This window comes from Camelus bactrianus, chromosome 1 (assembly GCF_048773025.1).
Source record: "Camelus bactrianus isolate YW-2024 breed Bactrian camel chromosome 1, ASM4877302v1, whole genome shotgun sequence".
NCBI lineage: Eukaryota > Metazoa > Chordata > Mammalia > Artiodactyla > Camelidae > Camelus > Camelus bactrianus.
This window is the reverse complement of record NC_133539.1, coordinates 1,770,452-1,788,889: the sequence shown is the minus strand read 5'-3', so window position 1 is coordinate 1,788,889 and position 18,438 is coordinate 1,770,452. Positions and strand designations below refer to the sequence as shown.

Below are 18,438 nucleotides of genomic sequence, written 5' to 3'. Positions count from 1 at the left end.
TCCCCTCCCACACCGCCAGGTAGGTGACAACGAGGTGACGGGGTGGAGCCATGGGGAAATAGGGTGCCCTCCCTGCAAAGGCTGCCCCTGGAAGGGCCTGGGCTCCCAGACACCGCACCTCAGGTCTGAAGACTCCTGTCGGGTGGAGCAGGCAGGAGAGGTGTGTCCCACTGCCCAGGCTGAGGGGGATGCTGAGGTCGGCCTTTGGGAGGGGGAGAGGTAGGGTGTAAAGTAAGGGCAGAGCCAAGGGGAGCCCCCCTGTGCCCAGCCACCTCCTGCATGCTGTCATTCTTTCAACAAATATTTAATGCACACCCACTGTGTCCTGTGCAAAACACTAAGGATAAAGGGTTAAAACAAGAGAATCTCTGCCCGGTAGGAATGAACATTTCTGTGAGGACAAGAACAAACAAGACAAAGAAGCAGAAAGGATAAGCTGGGAGCTGGGGATGCTTCTGAGGGTGATGAACAGGAAGGGCGGGGCTGCAGGTGACCAGAGGGGTAGGTGGGCATGCAGTTCTAGATCCCAGGGGCTTCACTCCTCCACGGTCAGGCTGGGGGATTGAGCAGTGGGCATTCAAAGAGGCCAAGCGGGGTCTGCCCTCCCTTTCAGTGAGGGGCAGGGTGGAGAGGGACAGGGGTTTCCGGCCAGGGCTCCTGTTCGAGTGTCCAGTGAGGGCACAGTCTCAACTTGGGGAGAGGGGACGTGATAAAGGGGGTGGGAGATGGGGAACGGGAGGAAGACTTGGCTAGGAGAGCCTGGTGTGGACATAAATCACAGAGCGGGTCTCAGGAAGCTCCCCGTTCCCAGAGCCAGAAAACCAATGCTTTGTCTTGAACGAATGTAATTAGCAAGTATTAGAGCCGGGGGTGGGGGCGCTAGAGGAGGGGGTGATAGTGATATCGGTGGCCTTAGATCCTCTCCCCCACGGTTGGGCGCAGCTGGCAGAGGAGGACCGTGTTTGCGTTGCGGGAGGACCAGCCCCTCGCATTGCTCACAGGCGAGGAGGAAGGGCGTGCTGGGGCGGGTCCAGTCCCTCCCGCGGACCCCGGGTTCTCTCTGATTGGACAGGCGGAGGGCTGCGCTGCACCGATTGGCTGACGCCTGGGTTGCACCCCACCCCACCCCCGCTCCCACGAGGCTCCCCACTCTACCCACCGGGATGGGGAGCAGGAAGGGTGGCTCTCACACGCAACCTCGGGTTATTGGAGAGGCACAGTCCTGGGGGCTGGGGAGTCCCCCTCGGTTAAAGTCTCCTTCAGAGAGTGTGCCCGCTCACGTGGAGGGCGAAGGGAAGGTGACCAGTCGGTGTCCAGAGTGCTGCCCTTCAGTGAAGCCGGGGCGCTGCCCCACTGTAGCACAGAAGGGAGAGCGGTGGGCCCTCGAGCTGGTGGGCGCTCTGGGGGAGGGGCCAGGCTCTGGTTCCTGGGCAGCAGTACTGGCCCAGTCCTCCGAGGGCCAAGTGCTGCTGCCAGCCCCATCCAAGAGTGGGGACTGTGGGCCCAAGGAACCGGCTGTTTGTTGAGCAAGCAGGGAAGTGGTTGGGAATGCAGCTGGGCTGGGCTGGGACATCCTGGGGCGGTGGGGGAGGGAGCCGCTCCCAGAGTGGGCCCAAGACCAGCCCCAGAAACCTCAGACTGGCAAGTGCGTGCTGGGTCAGATCCCAGCTCCGCTCCTCAGGAGCCATGTGATGACAGGCAAGTTACTTAATGCCTCTGTGCCTTTTGTCTTCCCATTTGTGAATCGAGGACAGTTCCAACATCTTCCTCCTAAAGCAGCTAAGTTAGTCTGTGGTTACTACGAGGTAATGCACACAGTGCATTCGCACTGACACTGGCGTCTGGGTTACAAATACAGGGGCTTTCAAGACAAAGGAGCAGGCAGAACGGCCCTTGGAGGCTCCTTGTGGCTGAGGCAAGATTTTCCTCTCTCCCCTCACCGCGACTGTTTCTCAGGCTGTGGGGGTAGGGGAGAAGCCCACCTGGGTGACTATCAAGATGAAGACCCCATCACCACAAAATTGGGGCTTAAAACAACAGAAACGCATCCTCTCAAGTCCCAGAGGCTGAATGCCTGAAACCAGGGCTCCTCCAGGGGATGCAGGCCAGGGTCCTTCCTTCCTCTTCTGCCCCGGGTGCCCCAGGCATCCCTTGGCTTGCAGCAAGTCTGTCTCCTCCGGACGGGGTCAGGTCTCCCTCCGCCTCCCCTGATGAAGACCTTTGAGGTCACACATGGTGCAGCCCAGTCTCCCTGTCTCCATCTCATCCCATCAGCCAAGTCCTTTTTTGCCATGTAAGGTGACATTCACGGTTCTGAGATTTAGGACAGGGACATCTTTCTGGGGTCGTTATTTAGCCAACCACAGGGGCTCACAAAGGACCCTTGTGGGTAAGATTAAAATATTAGAGGGAGACTGTAGAATGCTTGAGAGAGTGCTGAAGATGTAACACTGGGGTGGCTCTGGGCCCCTGCATAGGAGCAGGCTGACAGAGGGTGGACCCTGCCGATACTGGGTAGCAGCAGCTGGAGCCAGGCTGCCAGGGCACAGCCATCACCATGCCCCGCCCCGTCAGCTGCTGACACGAGCACGTCTTTGCAGTCAGCTTGGACCCAGAGCGTGGCCTCCTAGGAGGGTCTCATCCATGTTCCAATGCTCCTGTCCCTACCACCCCTCTATGTTTTCTGGGGCTGCCATGACCTCAGTTTCATTACAGAACTTTAGCCCCTGGACGGGAGACCTATGACATCAGAGCCCAGGATGGTCCTCTGTCCACCCTCAAGAGAAGGTCACATGGATTCTATGAGGACGTCTGTGTCAGCCAGGGCTCTCCCGAGAAACAGAATCAACAGGATGTAAGTGTGTGTAGACAGAGAAAAAGAGAGAAATGTACTTCAAGGAATGACCCGCGATAACGGAGGCCTGATAAGCCCAAATTTGCAGGGTGAGCTGGCCACCCGGAGGCCGGGGGAGAGTTGTGTTTGGAGTCCACCGCAGTCTGCTAGACAATTCTTTCTTGCTCAAGGGAGGTTAGGCCTTCCGTGGCTTGGGAGAGGCCCCCTGTACCCGCCTGCAGTTGATAAACAACAGAAACATACTGGTATCTGGCTGGTGGCGGGTCTGGCAGTGGGCGGTCGGGTGCCGCGGGGTCGGGTGAGGGCCCCTTTCCTGGTCACACGCTTCTCGTGTGTCCTCACGTGGGCAGGGCTGAGGGAGCTCCCGGGGGCCTCTTTTCTAAGGGCACTAAGCCCGTTTTGGAGTCACCTCTCCAACACCCCCTCTCCTGATACCATCACCTCGGAGGTTAGGATTTCAGCAGATGAATTTTGGGACCCAGACGTTCAGACCACAGCACCCACCCACGTTACGGAGGGTGTAATCCGCTTTACTCAAAGTCCACTGATTTAAATATTAATCCAATCCAAAAATGCCTTCACGGAAAACACGGCGATAATGTTTCAGCAAACGTCTGGGCACCTAGGCCTAGCCAAGCTGGCACAGAAGATTAACCAGCACAATTTCTATTCTATTTCAAAACATGTTTTTTAAAACCGTCAGAAGGTCCAATTTCAACCCCACCCTTCTTCCACGTACTAGCACCGGTGCTAGGACAGTTACAGGGTCCCCCGTTCCCAGGGGGACGCCAGGACAGTGGAGTCTGTGCGCTCGTCTGAGTCTGGATCCCTTTGGGAGATTTCCTGACTCATCTGGGAAGACCCTCCGGGATTCATCACAAGTGACTGGAAACCAGCTCCAGTCAGCGCTCTCCAGTGGCCTGTCCTCCAGGGAGCCCAGGCGAGTGGGCTTCCTGCTTCCTGTGGGCAAGTCCCTGTGGGTCAAGGAGGACCAAAATTCACAGGTGGACCTGCACTTGGCCCCTGCGCCGCCTGTCCAGCCTGCCCTCCCTTTGCACCAAGTCGATACCCCACACTTCGCAAAGGTTTGGGGTGCTTCGTGGGGCTCTAATCAGGGAGAGTGGTTTTAACTGTCACAGCAAACAGCAGTCGTGGCCGCATCCGCTTCGTACACAAGGGAACACGTGTGGTCGTAAGGGCATCTGGCCCGTCCTTCCCAGAGACACTCCCACGTCCTACAGAATAATATAAAGGCTGTGCTCACACACACGAACACCAAAAAGGGACCCATAACTATCGTAACAAAGGTATTTTTAACTTCTCAGCCAGCACAGAAACGTTTTCAGCAGCACAATACGCAAAGTAACATCAGCGTCTCGTCCACAGTCAGACCCGAGGCTCCGCTCCACCGAAGGGCAGGCAGGAGGCCCGCGGCGCCACCCCCAAAGGGGCGGTAGGTCTGTAGCGACCACAGGAGACCCAAAGTTAAGCAAATAAATAGTAATTTGAAAAGGAAAAAAGAGACTGTGTAAGGAAAGTTATCTTTGTTCTAGGAAAAGTCTTTTTTTGTTGCTGTTTTCACAGTATAATGACTCATTTGTAAAGAGGAAGTGAGCTCTGTTGAAAAATACTTGAAATATTCTCTCAAGGGGAGGAAACAATTCTTCACCAGCGCGGCTGGCTCCTGGGCGGGGGGCTTCGCTCTCTGCCTGTCCTGGGCCAGCAGGGCTAATTCCTCTTGGGAAACCAGGGCCGAGTGCCTGCTGTAAAGGAGAGAGGGGCTCAGTGCCCACCCGAGGGCCCCGCGGGCTCCGCAAAGGCCGGGACGGTGGGCGGGGAGGGCCCCTGGAGAGGGGCGGGCGCCAGTCTCACTGGACTACCTGAGGTCTCTGGTGGAAACGCCCTTAGGAGACCTCACACCTTCTGTGAGTCTTTTCCCCGGTGGTAGAAAGACAAGCATGACCAGGGTCCTCACATCTCCCGCCTCCCCAGGGAGGAGCCCATCCTACAAGAAGAGGGCACAGAGGGTCCCCAAGGACAGACCACTGGCCTAGCTCAGCGGGTCCTGCTTTCAGTGGGGCGAGCCCCCCCCCCCCCCAGAGCAAACCCACAGAGAAGGGAGGCGGGACTGTGGGCAAGGCCCGCTGTGTTCAAGGGTGGTGCTGCCCAGTGCGCCCGCGCCTGCAGGTCCCGGGCCACCTGTGCTGAGGACTCCCGCAGGGACCCCACGTGCCATGTATGCAACCCTGGGACTCAAGGCGCCTGGACGTGGCACCAGGCACCTCGCTGGAGTTGGGGGACACTTCTTGGCTTACTTTGGGGGAGTGAAGGCCACAGACGAGGGACCAGAAACAGGCAGTGCCCCTCCGGGCACTCTCCCCGCCCGCCTCCCCGGGGCAGCTCCACTGGCCAAGGGAGGACCGGGCGGGCGGTCAGCAAAATAGTCCCTGCTTCCAGGGAGGGTGGGCCTCCCTCCTCACGCCTGAGCCTGAAGGGAAGCACCTGCTGCGCTTCTGGGAACAGCCCCGCCTCCTCCAAGGGGGAGAAGTGGGCGGGAGAGCGACCCCGCGGAAGGGGCGGAGTGACTCTCGAAGCTCCTGAGAAGATCACATTTTGGAAACCTCCTCCACCTCGCTCCCGCCACCCCCTCCCCACACACAGCGCCAGCGGGACAATGCTGGGATCGGGAGGTGCCGAGAAGAAGTTTCCAGAAACTTCCTGTCGGGAGAACACACGACTTACTGTCCTGTAAGATGCAGTCAACGTTGGTTCAGCACAAGGGCAAAGGCCAGACACGTGGGGTTTGGGGGAGAAGATGGCCACCTGCCCAAGGGCTCTGGGGGGACGGCACGTGGCAGAGACAGGACAGGAGGGCCAGCGTGGGGAGCAGCGGGGTGGCTGCTCGGGGCGGTGAGGCGGAGGGGGTGATCGTGAGGATGAACAGTCTTGAGAATTCTCGGGAGGCAGAGAAGGGTGTGTGCGTGTGTGTGAGGACCCAGGGCAGGCACGTGTGAAGGGCTGGAAGCAGCTCAGTGGCGCAGCCCAGAAGTGCACGGCGGGGCGAGCGTGAGGACACAGGCTTGTGTGAGCGCGTGCTGTGTGTGTGTGTGTGTGATGAGTGTGAGCGGGTGTGGGTATGTGAGTGTGTGAGTGTGACTGTGCAGGGAGGCAGGTGCTCTAGTGGCTGGGGAGGGCGTCCCAGGACCGGGGCAGCGAGCCTTGCAGCCCGTGTGCAGGAGTTCGTCCAGAGGCGAGAGCCTCAGAGGCAGCAGTGCAAAAGCAGGGGAAGTTCCCCAAGTGGGAAGGGGGCACCCCAACCCAGGGCTTGTCTAGAATTCTTGGGGTGGCCCCACAGGCCCCCAGACACAGCCCCCAACCTGGACGCAGAGGCTCCGTCCCCTCAGACTTCTGACCCCGGTGAACCCGCCGCTGGTCAGCCCCCCACCCAAGCCTCCCGGGGCCTCGGGTGCACAGGAAGTACCTCCTCACGGCGGGGATGTTGCTCCACACGTGCACGGCGTTCTGGGTGGTCCTGCCTCGGACGTGCTGGATGGTCACGGGGTCCATCTGAGGGATGAGAATGTTGGCGGTGAACTGGGGGACCCGGACCGTAACCTCCACCCCCACGGCGCCCACAGGCCTCGGCCACCATGGGCACCATCTCTGAGCCCTGAACACGGGCCCCAGCCTCCCTGGACTGTCTTCTGGTCCACATGGCTGACATCTCACATCTCTGTTTTTGTAGTAAATCACCTCATGAGGAAAAAAGCTGACATAGTATTGTAAGACTTTTAACTGGTAGATATTTCATTCCCAAGGGCACATGGCCCAGGGACTCCCTACTCGCTCCAGAGCGGAGGTGGGTTCCCGTGAAGACAGAGAAGTCCTGGGTCTTAGAACCAGGGGAGTCTCGTCTCAGGGAGATGAGAGGCTCTGTGGGCAGAGAGCAGGGTTTCCTAAAGGGCTGGTACTTCATGGGGCCCGTGGGGAGTCCAGTGAGCACCTGGGTCCTGGTCACGTCTCCCCGGAAAGCACCGGCAGCCAGGGGAGGAAGGGCTAGTGGCAGGAGCTGTGGAAAGGATGAGGGCAGGGAGGAGAAACTGAGGCCACCCAGCTGCCAACACTCCACTTGGGGTGGCCTGGACTCCACCTCCCTGAACCGTCCCCGACACATCAGCCTCCTCCTGTGTCCCGACGCCTGGCCGGGAGGAGGCTCACACCGGGACGGACCACCAGCTGCAGAGCAGAAAGAGGCAGGTCCTGTATCGGCACGTCTCGCTGGTTCCCTGCCGTCAGCGGGAACGAGTCCACAGCGCGGTGGGAGCGGGCACAGGACAGGTGGAGCTTCTCTTTTGCCGACTCCTGGTTTGGGACCCGTTTTGATCTGCCAGACGTGCTCACAAAACCGCCAGTGTCTTTGCTGTGCTGCGCGTGTGCTGATCACTGCTGCCCAGGGTTGGCTGGGCTCGCGATCACCCAGGCGCAGATGTTTTGATAAATGCTGCACCTTACGAAGCTGGCCCTGACTGCTGGTATGTGGCGACGTGTCAGTATCTAAAACGGCCAGGCTTCATAAAAAGGAGAAATAACCACAGACACGCGGATGAAAGTACGAGAATCATGAGGACTTCTTGCCCGGCTCTATAGGAATGATTTGTTAACTTTAACTTAATGGCTTATATTCTGGGAAAGCACAGCTTACCAAACTGACCTCAGAAAAGGCTGAAAACCTTAACAGATTAGTTCCCACAGAGGAGTTACTCCCACATAAGAACAGCGGCAACCACAGCCAGCTCAGACGACGTCCCGGGAGAGCCCTGCCAAAGGCTCGGGCACGTGTGCGAAGCACGCTGGACACCGACACCCAAGCTCAGTAACGGTGGCACAAAACACTTCAACTAAAAAAAAAACGGCACGAAACAAAACAAGAAACCTCACATACCCACCTCTGTCCTGTTATCAGAGCAAAAATCCCACATGAACTGCTGTTCACTGGGAGTCAGCAGTACGGCAACACAACCGTGTGCCGTGACTAAGGGTGTTTTCCAGGAAGGCAAGAACAGTTGTGCCTAGGAAATCTGCTAGGAGATCACAGTCAGAGCCAGAGAAGAAGTGTAGTTACCTCCAAAGACATAAAAAAGAACATTTGACAGAATCCAGCAATTACTCTCAACAGAATAACTCAGAAAAGCAGAAATCCAGGAGAACTTCTGGAAATTTCCTTAACACAGTGGACTGTATCAACTTTGACCTGAAAGCCAGCAACAGCTTAGTAGAGGAAACACTGGAAACATTTCCTCGAATGTCAGGAACAAGACAGGCATGTCCCGTCACTCCTGCGATTCAACATTGTCCCAGAGGCAGCAGCAACGTGTGACAAGAGACAGACATTCGAGGTACAAAATGAAGAAGGAAAAACAGTCCCTGTCGGCAGACGACCTGCCCCACTCCCTAGACAGGCTGCTGAGCCATCTGCAGGTCACTGCCGGCTACAAAGTAGCCCAGGAGGGCGACCAGGTCGGGCTAGCAGGGGTGGAGCAATAGTTTCTTACGCACAAATCAAAACCAGTTGACACGGATGGGAAACCCCCACTGCAGAGGAGGGAGGAAGAACCCTGCGGCGTCTGGGAGAAGGCGAGGGAACGCAGAGAGCGGGGGGCCGCCCGTGGGCGGGCGAGGGAAACGCAGCGCAGCCCGGCCCGGCGGGGCCTCGGGGAACACCCTCCCCGGCGGCGCTGCACCCCTGGGGACCGCGCCTGGACCCTGCACCCGCACTCCAGGCTCCATCCCGCAGGTGTGTCCCCACGCGCCCCTGCCCTGAGTATCCTTTGTAACGGCATCCCCCTTATCCGTTAGTTGGAACAGGTTCAATGCATTTTCCACGTCCACACAAAGTAAAACCGCACAAAGCAAGACGGATGCAATAAAACAAAGACTGGGGAAGAGCCGTTCGGAACGGGAGGATTTCCCAGGGAAACGCTGATTGCCAAAAGCCGGCCGCAAGGCAGCGGCGCGGGCAGCCCCGTGCGCCTGTGAGGACGTCCTGGAGGAAGCCCAGGACCCGAGGGCAGAGGTGGAGGGGGTGGCGGAGGTGGGGGCGGTGGGCTTTGGCGACCAGTTTATGAACCCTTGATCGTGGGGAGCCGTCCCAAGAGGAGGGGACACTGGGCCTGGGCTGGGGCTGCCCTTTGAGTGGGGGGGTAGCGGGCAGGGACGGGCCTGGTCAGCCCTGGACAGACTGGTCACTGAGCTCGCACGTGAATGCTCTGATGGTCAGGACTCAGACAGGAGGAAACAGCAAGGCTGTCGGTGGGTGTGAGTGCGTGTGTGTGGTGTGTGCCAGTGCCCTGTGCCCTGTGCGCCGTGGGGTGTGAGAGCGACTGACGTGTGTGCACACGGGTGTGAGTGTGTCACTGCGCGCACTGCGTGCTGACGTGTGAAAGTGCACAGGGCGTGTGCGCAGATGGCGTTGGGGGGGGGAGGACACGAGCCCCGGGGGCAGCGTCCTGAACCCAGCGCAGCCGGGAGGCACCCTTGGGAGTGGGGGTGGGGGCTCAGTGGTGCGGTGGCCCTCGTGCTCCCCACAAACTCTGAAAACTCAGGCCTCGGGGGCAGGAATCTAAGGGGTGCCACCCCCACCAAGGGGCCGCTGGCACCCCTGGGCCCTGGCCCGCACACACCTCCAGGAAGCGAGTGGCCACGGCCCGGTCCTCCTCGGTCAGCACCAGATTGTCCACAAACATCCAGAAGAAGGGCTGTTGGCTGCCCCGCCGGGGCCTCGCGTACTGCAGGACACGGTGGAACTGGAACAGGTACCACCCTGGGGGGGGCGTGCGGGTGCGTCTGGGCTCTGCCCCAGGGGCGGGGGTGAGGGGCCCTGGCGGGGCGGGGTGACTGCGGTGCGGCCAGCCTGGGCCCCGGGCGTCCATCTGCTCCCCAGGGCAGCCCCGTCCCCACAGAGGGCTCAAGGGCTCAGGGCTCCCTGTCAGCTGGGGCTGCAGACCCAGCCTCACCCAGTGGGCCCGGTACTGAGACAAGGCAGGTGACAGAGAAGCCGGGCAAGCACCTCACAGGGATACCCAGCTCAGCGGAAGGAGGGTGGGAGGGGTGCCAGGCCGCCCTGGGGTGACAGACATAGTCATCGTCTCGGGTAGAGTGATGGCTTCACAGGGTGCACACTTCAAAACCACCAAACTGTACTCACTGGAGACAGACAACTTCTGTGGGTCTGTGACACCTCAGTGCAGACGACCTGCCACTTCTGCCCTCCCTGAGGAGGGCTGGGGCGATGGGAGGGGGTGGGGGACAAGAGGCCCCGGAGTTGGAGCAGACTTAGGTCTCTTACCAGGGGGGTGGTCGCAGGTGTGGCCAAGGGGGGGTGTAGAGCCATAGGTGAGGTCGAAGGGGCCCCATTCCTCCACCTGCAGGAAAGCACGGCGGCTCAGGAGTGGGGAGGGGTCCCCCAGGGCCCCACACCTTGCTCATCTAACCATGCGACTTAGGCTGACCCTCAGCCCAAAGGCCCCTGGGGGTCGGGGGTAATGAGACCCTCCGGGCCAGACCTGCCCGTGTGCTTCAGGGGACACACGGAGCCGGCTTTCCCATCTGGGAGAGGACAGCCCTCCGCAGAGCCCTGGGAACCTGACCGCTGACGAGTCCTTCGCGCCAGGTGTGGCCCTTACAGACCCCGCGGAACCGCGACCCACGGGCCCCCAGGGGTTCATGGGGATTTTGTGTGCTGCTGGGAAATACTTGACAGGCCCCCGACAGGTCAGCGCTGCCCAGCAGCGGCGCCCTTGAGGGGCGGGAAGACCACCGAGGTGGCCCAGGGGACCCCGGGGCTCGCTCATGACGACTCTAGCCACTGTCGTTCTTAAAAAACTAGTCAGAGACCCAAATCCTGGACCCCTGGTTTTCCGACAGCACCCCCTCCAGAGCAGACCTGGCTTCCTTTGACGCCCCACCTCCCACCACAGCACTTGGCGGAAGCCTGCACTCAATGTCCACCCCAGCCTTGTTCCCCACGTGGCAGTGGGTTGTGACCCCGCCCAGGTGCGCTCCTGGTGGCACCTGGACACCGGGCTCTGTCACGGCTGGCTGACAGAGCAGGCCCGGGGGTGTCTGGGTGGGGAGGGGTGCGGGGACTAGAGGAGGTGGGTGTGGGTGTGGGCTGGCGAGGCCTGCACCCCAACACTGCAGGCCGCAGGCTGCCGTGCTCCCCTACCACCCCACGTTCCCTCAGAGGGAACACCCAGTTCTCTGATAGGTCTTGCAGTTCTGCGGCTCGGGGAGGCCTCCTGTCACCCTCACGTCACGTCTTAACCATCCTGCCCTGCGAGGGAGGACCTTGCCCTGGGTGGGGGCTGGCGGCGTGCGGGGGGGGGCAGGCTCCCGAAATGCTTCGTGGTGGGACGTCTGAAGGCGTGGGGGGAGAGCACAAAGAGGACTGTCCTGGCTCACGGCAGGGTGGACCAGGGGCGATGGGGGCCGGGGATGCTGCAGGAGGCTTCTTCAGGCTCCGGGCCAGGCGGGGAGCAGAGCTGTGAGGCCTCGGCCAGCATCCAGCGCAGAGCCAACCCCCACGTTGGCCTTTTCCTTGCTGCCACCTCTTGATGGCCAGCACTCCAGCCCCTCAGACCCTCTGCACGTGGTTGCTGGGCTCTGGGGACAGTGGGCTTTAATCCTGGGGTGAGAGGCTGTGCCCATGTTGGGGGCGAGAGACCAGGGTCCTCCTGCCCTGAGGCCACGGGAGGAGGCTCCGGCCTTTTCCCATCTGCGGAGACGGCTCGAGGCCGAGCTGGGCTCTGGTGAGTCATTTTCAGGCAGGACAGCAGGAACTAGCCTTCCAGGGCCCCTGACCACTTCGCAGCAGCACCCAGAGGACATGTGCAGACAATCCGCAGCTGTGGCTTCCCAGACTCAGCGTTCTATTTCAGAAGGAGGTCTCGGGGCTGCCCTGTCATCACAGGGGGTGGGACTGGCCCCTGGATTCCAACAAGCCAGACAGGAGGTTTGGCCAATCGCTCTGCTGTGGGCTGTGGGCAGCGTGGGAGCCACAAAGGTGTCCTCTCACCTTGCCCACTGTGGGGGCCAGTCCCTGCGAGACCCTCCCACGCCGGACCTGCTGGGGACCCTCCCACCTCCCCGTCCCCTATCCCCGCAGCACCCCTGGGACCTCTGGCACATTGCCCTCCCCTTGGTGCCTGGAGGAACACAGCAGTACTTACGTCCCTCCTCACCACGTCGGTGACATCATCCAGATGTCTCAGCCTCCCCGGCCCAGAGCCGCTTTCCAAAAAGCCCAAACTCGTCAACTCTGGGTGGGGAGCAGAGGGGGCACAGGAGGGCTAGTGCTGGTTTTGACCCCACGCAGAATCAAAAGGCCAGCACTCGATCGGAAAACGTGCCCCTCGTTAACGAGCAAACTTCATCTTTTCAACGACCAGGCAGGGGTAAGCAGCCACCTCCACCGGGACTAACTTCAGAAAGTCGAGCCATTTGTTGCAGAACCAGGGTTCCCTGGCTGCGGTGCCCCTCTCTGGGTTAGGAAACCACTGGTGGTGGCAATCCACACGACGTCACCCAGCCAGGCTGTGTGGCACCACTGGGCTGCAGGGGCGTCCGTGGCCCCGGCACGGGAAGGAGCCTACAAACTGAACTAGTGATGCGCCATCCAGGCAGCGACTCGAAGGCCGGGTGGCTGTGGGCCGTGATCCCTGGGTTCCTTCGGGCACACGATGTGCCTGCTCTGTGCGTCCCAGGCCCCAGGTCCCTCACACGGGTGTGCATGAGGCGCTGGACCACATGCCACCGGGCACGCCACACAGCCCTGGAAGTGGGTAGATCCCCACCCCCCATTCCATTTGGCCAGAGACTAAGGAGTATTTTCATGGATTCTTGTGTCTGCTGGGCCGAGAAGAATCTGTAAGATTTCCAAAGGCACCAGCAGGTGGGGGTCTGCTTGGGGCCGGAGGGGCAGGACACCCAGGCAGGGCTGGAACGCAGCATGTGACCGGCCAGGGCAATCCGGGACACTGGGGGAGAGGGAGGGTGCGGAGAGCCCTGCAAGGTGGCCAGGTGTGTGGAGGTGTCTGGGGCTGGGTGGCCGTGGGCAGGGCGGGGCCCAGGTGCTGTCCTAGGCAGAGCCCTGGGCCCCACGGGCCTCATCAGGCCCCCACGCCGCTACCCTGCCACCTGCGCCTTCTCTCCACGGCTCCGCTGCTGAAGGGATGAGCGCCAAGTGCTGCAGCGACACCCCCCCAACCTAACACCTCTTGAAAATGACCCTCAGGCCGTCTTCGTGCTCGGCGCCTGGCTCTAGACCTGCAGTGAGCGCGACACTGGGGATGTCCCCCCCTCCCCAAACACGCACACCGGGTCCTCTGGGGTCTCGCTCCAGGCTGACCCATCTTCCAGGGTGAGTCCTCGGACGTCACCGCACTCACCTTTCTTGATGTCCCCAAAAAGGGACAGCACCCGGACTGGCTCTCTCTTCCACACAGGCACAGTTTTGTACATCTCAAGGGGACTCTTCTATTCAAAAAAAAGAAAAAAAGAAAGGATGTTCTGATGACTACGTGGTCATAGAGCCCGTGAGGGACAAGAAGAATTCTCTCTGGCCCAGCAGAAGCATCTGCCCTGATGAACAGAGGGCACACCTGCGGGGCGGCTGCCCCCAGCCGCTCCCCCTCCGGAGAAGACTCTGCCCTCCCCAGGCCATCTCTAGCAAAGGAACCGCGGGTTCACAGGTTCGCAGGTTCGAGGGGGTGTTCCCGATTGCGGAAGAAGAGAATTCCACCCGGGAGAGGCCGCTTCCCTTGTGTTTCTAAACACGCTCAGCAGTGGGATTCACCCGTCCCTCTCCGTCCCCTCTGTGGGCTCTGAACAGGGCCCATGTCACCCAGTACTCCCAAAGGAAGGCTACCAGTGTCAGGCCGCTCCCAGGCCAGGACTGAGCCAGCACCTGAGTCCGGCCACGGAGAAGCCAGGCTGAGGACCAAGGAGCCGAGAAGGCCTGGGGTAACCCAGCCTCTCTGCAGGACACCCGGACCGCAGAGACCTGGGGGTCCATCTGCGAAACAAGCACCCCCAGAGCCCCCGCCCCCCAGGAGGCTGCCCTGGGGGGGTGCCTGGCCTCTGGGGAGCCCGGTGTCGAGCTGCGGATGGGAGACCAGGCCTGAGCCTGTCTGCCTGCACCGGGGGCGCGCAGGACACCCTGAGCCACTGGGGAAGGGTCTACCCAGGGCTGGAGCAGATGGACGGTGCCCAGCCAGGTAAGGGTGGAGGAGCCAGTGAGCCCGGGGTGGCGGGCAGGAGGTCTGGGGCTACCCAGAGCTGTGGGGAGGCGAGGAGGGCAGGAAGGGCCTGGCACAGGTGTGGCCCTGATGGACACTGGGGACATACGTCCTGGTTCCCACGGCAGCTGCAGGCGCAGCGCCTCCTCCCCCTGGCGGCCTGGCCCTGAGCTGTCGTAACAGCAGGTCTGAATGTCAGCTCCCATTGCTTTCAGTGGGGAGCTCTCCTTGCAGTTTGCCAGCGTGGAGGGTGGGGGAGTGGGGGAGGTTTCTGCCACTAAATGGACCTGAAGACACTCCACTGGGAGCAAGGCGCCTTGATTCTGACAAGCACCGTAGAGGCACCTGCTCCCATCCGGTGTCAGGCAGTGCGGGACAGTGGGCCCACCATGTGCCCCTGTGGGTGGGTGGCCAGCAACGCCGTGCGGTGACTCTCCAGAACCAGCCTGGCCGCCAAGCACAGAGAAGAGATCCCCAGGCCAGCACTGGTTCCATGCTGCCCGGGTCAGCCCACACCCCTGCCCATCACCTGGCCACCCTCCCTCTGCGTCTGTCTCCCAGGTCCCCCTCCTTAGGTGACACCAGTTGTTGCACTTCCTGTCCCCTTGATCCAGGATGACCTCCCTCAAGACCCTGTTTGCAAACTAGGTCCAGTTCACAGGTACCAGGGGTTAGGACTTAGATGTATCTTTTCGGGAGGACACAGCTCAACCTGCTTTGATGAGCCCACAGCCCCTGCCTAGCTCCCGGCTCCTGGCCTGGACCCTGGAGAGGTCCCACATCCATGATGCTGTCCGGGCTGGACCAAGCTGACCCTGCGCAGGGTTTGCTCCCAATTGCCAGACTCCAAGGCCCACCTCTGCTGAGCCCCTCCCCTGCCGCCTACAAATGCCTCCTTCCAGGCTGGGGAGAAACAATTGCCATGCTACAGTAATTTTTAGCAGATAGACCACCTAGCGGAAACTGCTCTCAAAGAGGAAGACACAGAAGTGCGTTGGCTTAAAAGCCTTTAACTTCACCACGTGTCCAGATGAGCGTTTTGCGGCCAGTTGCCAGAGAAACTAACAGAGCCAGGGCCCGTGCCTGCGCCCTGCCCTCGAGGCCCAGCCGTCCGCGTGCCTCACCGCCTCGCGGTCGTAGAAGGCCTTCAGCCACCCTCGCCACTTCCTCCTCCTCTGCAGCAGCCCGCTGCGGGGGAAGGGCAGGCACAGGAAGCACACCCAGTTACTCATGGCGTGAACTCTCCCCGACGTCCCCGGGCCGACCAGCGTGTCGACGCACTCGAAACAGTAGCATCTAGAGTCGGACAGAAAACCACGGCGACAGGAATGGCGCTGCCGCCACGGCCTGGCGACAGCCTGGAGCATCCTCAGGCAGAAGTGAGCCCGCTCCTTGCCCTGAGCGAGCGGTGGAGGCCACACTCAGGCTCAGGGAGAAGACAGAGGTGGCATGTGGGGAGGCGAGTCTGTGGCCAGGGAAGGGGACCTGCCCCTCTTAGGGACCTGGGGAGTCAGGAACCCAGCCATCTGCAGAAGACAGCGGGGAACCCGGGGCAACAGCAGATTTCAGAGACGCCCCCAAGCCAGCTATCCTCCTCCTCCAAACTCCGGAGCCTGCGGAACCGGGTCAGGTCTCCCAGTAAACCCAAATCCCTAAGGTAGGGGGTAGATTTGGGGTGGAGGAGGGTGGCCCGGAAGGACTGAGGGGAGGGGCCCACAGGTGGAGCTTGGGCTGGTGTGCAACGGCAAATGAACATGCCCTGCCTGACCCCGGCTGCAAGGGGCGCCTGTGATCCAGGGGGCAGCTATGTCTTAGTGATAAAAACAGAAAGAAAAATCACAAACAGCTTTTGACACCTCCCTCCCATAGGTCAAGGCTCTACACCAAATGAAATGTTTGAGACGGAAACTGAAAGCTTTGGAGAAAGTCATCCTTTTAGGGGGAAATCCCCCTGCGCTCCTGGATGCGGAGCCCGGAAGGACGGGAGTTTCCTAGGCTTGTGGGCAGCGGTCCCTCACCCCCCCGCCCGGCCCCCGGGCACCGCGGCCTCACCGGGTGCAGTCGGGGTTTTCGCAGATGAGCAGCGTCTCTCCCGCACAGCAGATGGAGCAGTAGGACTGGTACCCGTCGTCATCGTACAGGAAGAGGCACTCCAGGAACTTGTCCTTGGCGAGGGCAAACCAGGCTGCCTCCTCCGCTCCGAGGCCTCCACGAAGCCACCCTGACCTCCCCGCTTACCTTGCATGGAGCACACATCCCTCCCTCAAACAGAGGGTGCTGCGTGTGCACCTGGAAGCTTCCACAGCAGATGCACATGTCTAAGGTGGAAAAGCACAGGGCGCCGTGTCATGATACCGTCAGACAGAGACACAGACACAGTAACCAATTTAACAACAGAAGTGCAAGACCCGTGCAGCGAAAACCATAAGCCGCTGTTGAAAGAAATGAAAGATCAAACAGACGTGACGCTCATGCATCAGGAGATGGGGTATCGTTCAAGCGGCAAGCCTCCCCAGAGCAGTCGGCAGATCCCTCTCAGAATCCCAGCGGCTTTGGTTTTGTTTGTTCTGTTTTTTTTTTTAGAAATTGACAAGCTAATCCTAAAATTCATATGAAAATGCAGAAGATCTCACATAGGCAAATCCACAGAGAAAGAAAGCAGATTCGTGGTTGCCTGAGGCTGAAAGAGGGGAGGTGGAGGGGTGAGGAATGGGAGTGACTGTTAATGGGGAGCAGTTTCTTTCTGGGGGTGATGAAAATGTCATAAAACTGGATTGCAGTGTTGGCTGCACGTTATCTGTGAATACGTTAAAAGACACTGACGTGCACACTTTAAATGGAGCATTGGGGGCCGCCGGGGCGGGAGAGGGCGTGAGCTGGGCGCCCGCTGCCTCCTCCCAGGGATGGACACCTGGGCGAGGCTGACGACCCTTTGCCTGGGCCGCCGTGCAGCCTCTCACCTTCTATGTCTCGCTGGTTCACCTGGACTTCATACGCGACAAGATCTGAAAAAGAAAAACAGCAGCCCTCCTCCGCCTGTCTCCTCATTTAAATGGGTGGAGAGGCGAGCTTCACGAGTTGATCTGCTGGCGTCGCAGGAGCCAGAGGACCACCGCCACCGTCTCCTGCACCTCGAATATCCGTGCTTTGGGGGTGGGGTGGGGACGCTTTGGGTCAGGCCCTCCTGCTCCTGGATGACGTGTGAACATTGCAGAAGCACGGAACCCCAGACGCTGCCCGGGCCTGGGCTCAGCAGCCTAAGCGGTAGGCCCAGTTCCTGAAGGAGCCCTGACCTCTGCGTGATCTGGGTGACGGAGGGGATGAGAGCTCGCTGGAGCCCACCAGGATGACGTCCATGCTGTGCTCCGCCTCCAGGTCCACGACTAGGGCAGCGGCCATGGGACACAAACCAGGAGACAGGACACGCACGAGAGAGGGAGAAAATGGCCCGTCAGCCTGTCTTGGAGCCTCTGGTCCCCAGCGTGGGGACTGAGTAGACCGCCCAGCTCGACCCCTACCCGCCTCCCACGGTGACACCTCCCTGTCCCAATCTGGGAGGTGAGTGCCCACCTGGAGAGGGGGCTGGCTGGATGCCCCCACCCAGGCCCCCGCCACAGTGTCGGTCAGGTGGGCCGCTTCTCCCCACAAACGGGAGAACAGAGGGCGTTACAGGGCCCGAGGCACGCCACCCCCCTTGTACCTCCACCTGTGGCTGTGGGCCCCTCAGCCAGGCCGATGTTCCTGCCTCCCACACTGTCCCCCAGGCCCCAGCCTGTGGGCTCTGGGGCCGAACCCTCAAAGGCAGGAGGCTGGGGAGAAGGAGAAAGGGCCTCATGGATTTCACAGGGTGGCGGCCACCGCGCCCCATCCAGTGTCCCCGCTGGGTCAGGGTCCGAGTCGTCCAGGGTCTCCAGACTCAGGGTCCCAGGGGAGGAGAGGGCCATGGAACCGCAGAAAGGGCTTTCCAGAAACCAGCAGGAAAGCGGGGTGGTGGGCTGGCCGGGTTGGGGGACGCAGAGTGGGGGCAGGGTCCCCACGTGACGTGCGGGGGCGGGACAGGAGCGGGGGAGGGGGGAGTGTAGCGGAGCCTTTAGTGCCAGAAGGTGTTGGGTGGAAAGGTGAGAGGTCATGTGGGGGGTGCTTCTGCTGGATGGGGGGGGGTCAGGGAGCCCAAGGGGGTGAGGGGGAGGAGATTCCTCAGAGTGGGGAGGGATGAAGAGAAGAGATCCGTGCAGGGGAGGGGGGGTCTTGAGGGTGAGGGAGGGGGGCTCAGTAATGGGGCGCTCAGTG

At 60.8% G+C, this 18,438-nt stretch overlaps 1 protein-coding gene across 1 annotated transcript; it reads right to left on the bottom strand.

Annotated features, from left to right (window-relative positions):
* Positions 1–4,269: 4,269 nt before the first annotated feature.
* DNMT3L (DNA methyltransferase 3 like) lies at positions 4,270–17,549 on the bottom strand. Its single transcript, XM_010966559.3, has 11 exons — positions 17,442–17,549; positions 17,109–17,153; positions 16,387–16,466; positions 16,201–16,313; positions 15,273–15,444; positions 13,300–13,387; positions 12,082–12,170; positions 10,200–10,275; positions 9,535–9,674; positions 6,336–6,421; positions 4,270–4,617 (listed from the first exon to the last, which is right to left on the bottom strand). The coding sequence occupies exons 1-11, from the start codon at positions 17,545–17,547 to the stop codon at positions 4,404–4,406; spliced, it is 1,209 nt and encodes a 402-aa protein (XP_010964861.2). The 5' UTR covers positions 17,548–17,549; the 3' UTR covers positions 4,270–4,403.
* Between the last annotated feature and the right edge of the window lie 889 nt (positions 17,550–18,438).

Coding starts and splice junctions, on each gene's coding strand:
- DNMT3L (XM_010966559.3), bottom strand. CDS start 17,547: ATGGCCGCTGCCCTAGTCGTGGACCTGGAGGCGGAGCACAGCATGGAC. Junction 16,314..16,386: donor GGATGTGTGCTCCATGCAAG/GTAAGCGGGGAG, acceptor GCCCTCGCCAAG/GACAAGTTCCTGGAGTGCCT. Junction 9,675..10,199: donor CACCTGCGACCACCCCCCTG/GTAAGAGACCTA, acceptor CGCCCCCCCCAG/GGTGGTACCTGTTCCAGTTC.